The sequence below is a fragment of the Taurulus bubalis genome, assembly GCF_910589615.1.
Source record: "Taurulus bubalis genome assembly, chromosome: 1".
In the NCBI taxonomy this organism is placed as follows: domain Eukaryota; kingdom Metazoa; phylum Chordata; class Actinopteri; order Perciformes; family Cottidae; genus Taurulus; species Taurulus bubalis.
The window spans coordinates 30,374,595-30,376,935 of record NC_136589.1 but is presented as its reverse complement, the minus strand read 5'-3'; the positions used below and the strand labels follow the sequence as shown (position 1 = coordinate 30,376,935).

Genomic DNA, 2,341 nt, shown 5'->3' with positions numbered 1-2,341 from the left:
TGCTGCCACCCTTTGCACAGGATGCTCTTATATCCTTTCCATACTGGATATATCCGTTCTAGAGGCAGACTTGTTTTTGGAAGTAGCTCAAAGTGTAACACAATGACAGTTCCATGTTGCGCTGGTTTATTGCTTTAATGACTTAATAGACTGAAGCAGAGAGCTTCTTTTAGATAATAAAACAGCACCTCTTTCCTGGATTTGTTATATTATTTTAACCTCACAATCCCTGTTTCATCTATCTGACTGTGAGCTCCTAGTCAAACTTTTTATTTGCTTTTTATTTCATGTGATAAGTCTGCTGGACATAAATTAGTAAAGTTGCATGCTCTGCACTTTTTCATTATAATATAAAAATAGATCTTTTATTGCATGAGACCTCTCTAACTGAAACGAGGCATTACTGAGGCGTATGAATTATGCAACAAGCCTCTCTTACTGATTTAAGAGAGCTGTGCCAGCCAGGTTGGTAACATCCCGTAAAAAATCTGGGGAAGTTTAGAAGTGGCGATAAAAAACAACTTGCTTCAACCTCAATTAAATCAATCAATGTGAGTGTTTATTTCTTGTATTTGTCTCTGATATCCTGCGTTTCGCCTTTTATCAAGGATCTCTTCCAAAAAGTCGATTCAGGTTTGGCCCTTAACAGTTCCTCTATGAATTACTGCTTCCTACGAAGATGAGGCCTGGCACGTCAACAATTCCTGGCAGGAAAAAGTTGTGGCTGTTACTGTCAGTCTCCTCTATCTCATTTGATATTGCTTAGTCTCTCTTTGTGTGTGTGTGTGTCTCCTGTGAGACAGAGGGCAGCTTACCCACGTCATCGTGTTGGACTGAGACTCGGGGCATCAAAGAGCCACTGGACGAGAACGTCAGAGAACAACATGAGCCATTGTCCTCCTGGCCTGCTGTGCACCGGAAAAACTGTTTATGATCCCATTTAAAAAAAAAAAAAAAAAAAAAAAAAGTTTGGCACGGTGAGTCCAGTGAGCTCTTTATGGCCTGCCGCTTTTTCGATAAGAAAACCGAAGGTGTTTTCAGTGTAAATGTCACTTTATTAATATCATCAGATTGAGATTTTTCTATTTAGTATTCTCCCTTTAAAGGTGTATACTAATTTGCTCAAAACTAAATTAAATGAAATTCAAAAAAATCTAAAATATTGTCTTTTTACTGTCACTGTGATTTTTTTCAACACTGGAATAGGTTAATGTGATAAACACAAACTCCTGGTTTTGGGGTGTTTGAGTGTACACTGTGGATTGCATGTATACTGCTGATTACTGTTGATAACATCTGAAGAGGGAGAGGCCGCCAACGTTGCGGGGCTATGGCCTCTGCAGGGAGGAGACTGAGTCCAGGACAACTTCCCATCATGGGAAGTGTGTGGCCAGAGGAGTTTATAAAGTCCTACACATGTTTACACCTCACTCACAATCTGATCAATTCTCATGTTATCAACACTCCTGAGAGGAAACGTCTGGTCCACGACTGTAGAGCGTTTGGCTTTGTGAGAGGAAGAAGCGCACGCTTTACACAAAGGGAGTGTGATATCCACCAGCTGGTCTGAAATAATTCAGGATTGAATTATTTAACCATTTAGATTGCAGCCTGCTGAGAGGGAACTCGTCTGTCTTCTGATTTGGAGATGGGCCTTGTTTGAACTTGGCTAGCCACTCATCGTAATTCTCAAGCTTTACCACTTTTTTCACACACTCCCTTTCGCCATCAGCAACCATGTACACCACTGGCTACTCCCAGGTCTCCAAGTCGAGCCCGCGGGCCCAGAAGAAGACGCAGTACCGGTCAAAGGGCAAGAGTTGTGGCTACTACATGCGCATTGTCTTCTTCTTCTCTTCGCTCATCCAGTCTCTTATCATAGTGAGCCTCGTGCTCTTTCTGGTCTACGGTAAGACGCAAGACTCAGCGTCCACGTCACGCATCCAGGACCTGGAAGAAAGCTTCAGCCGACTGTCAATAGAAAATGTGGCCCTGAGGCGGCAGAGGAAGAACCTGACCAACTTACTCAACACCACCCTGACTGAGAAAGCCCGCAACGACTGGGACCTGGCCAAACTACGCTACTTCTCCAACATATCAGCGATCCTTATCCAAGATATGGACAGGAAGCTGGTAGGAAAGCTAATCCTTTATATTGTCTCTAACATGCACGTTCCTGTACGTAATACATTTCACATGTAATCTATCTTCTTGGTCTTATTTGGAAGACGTAGAACCTTTTAACCGCCATAGAAATTAAAGTGTGTATGTTTGTGTCAGTATAGTTCATTCACTGTTGTTAATGTAAAAATCAGCTATTCTGCAGTGCTTTAGTCAAGTT

At 42.1% G+C, this 2,341-nt stretch overlaps 1 protein-coding gene across 1 annotated transcript in view; it reads left to right on the top strand.

Moving 5' to 3' along the window:
• Positions 1–1,494: 1,494 nt before the first annotated feature.
• Positions 1,495–2,341, top strand: part of plvapa (plasmalemma vesicle associated protein a) — a 5,225-nt gene continuing 4,378 nt past the window's right edge. The window contains exon 1 of the mRNA XM_079216925.1: positions 1,495–2,133. Within this exon, the coding sequence (XP_079073051.1) occupies positions 1,738–2,133 (396 nt within the window). The 5' untranslated portion in view covers positions 1,495–1,737. The remainder of the gene's footprint in view (positions 2,134–2,341) is intronic.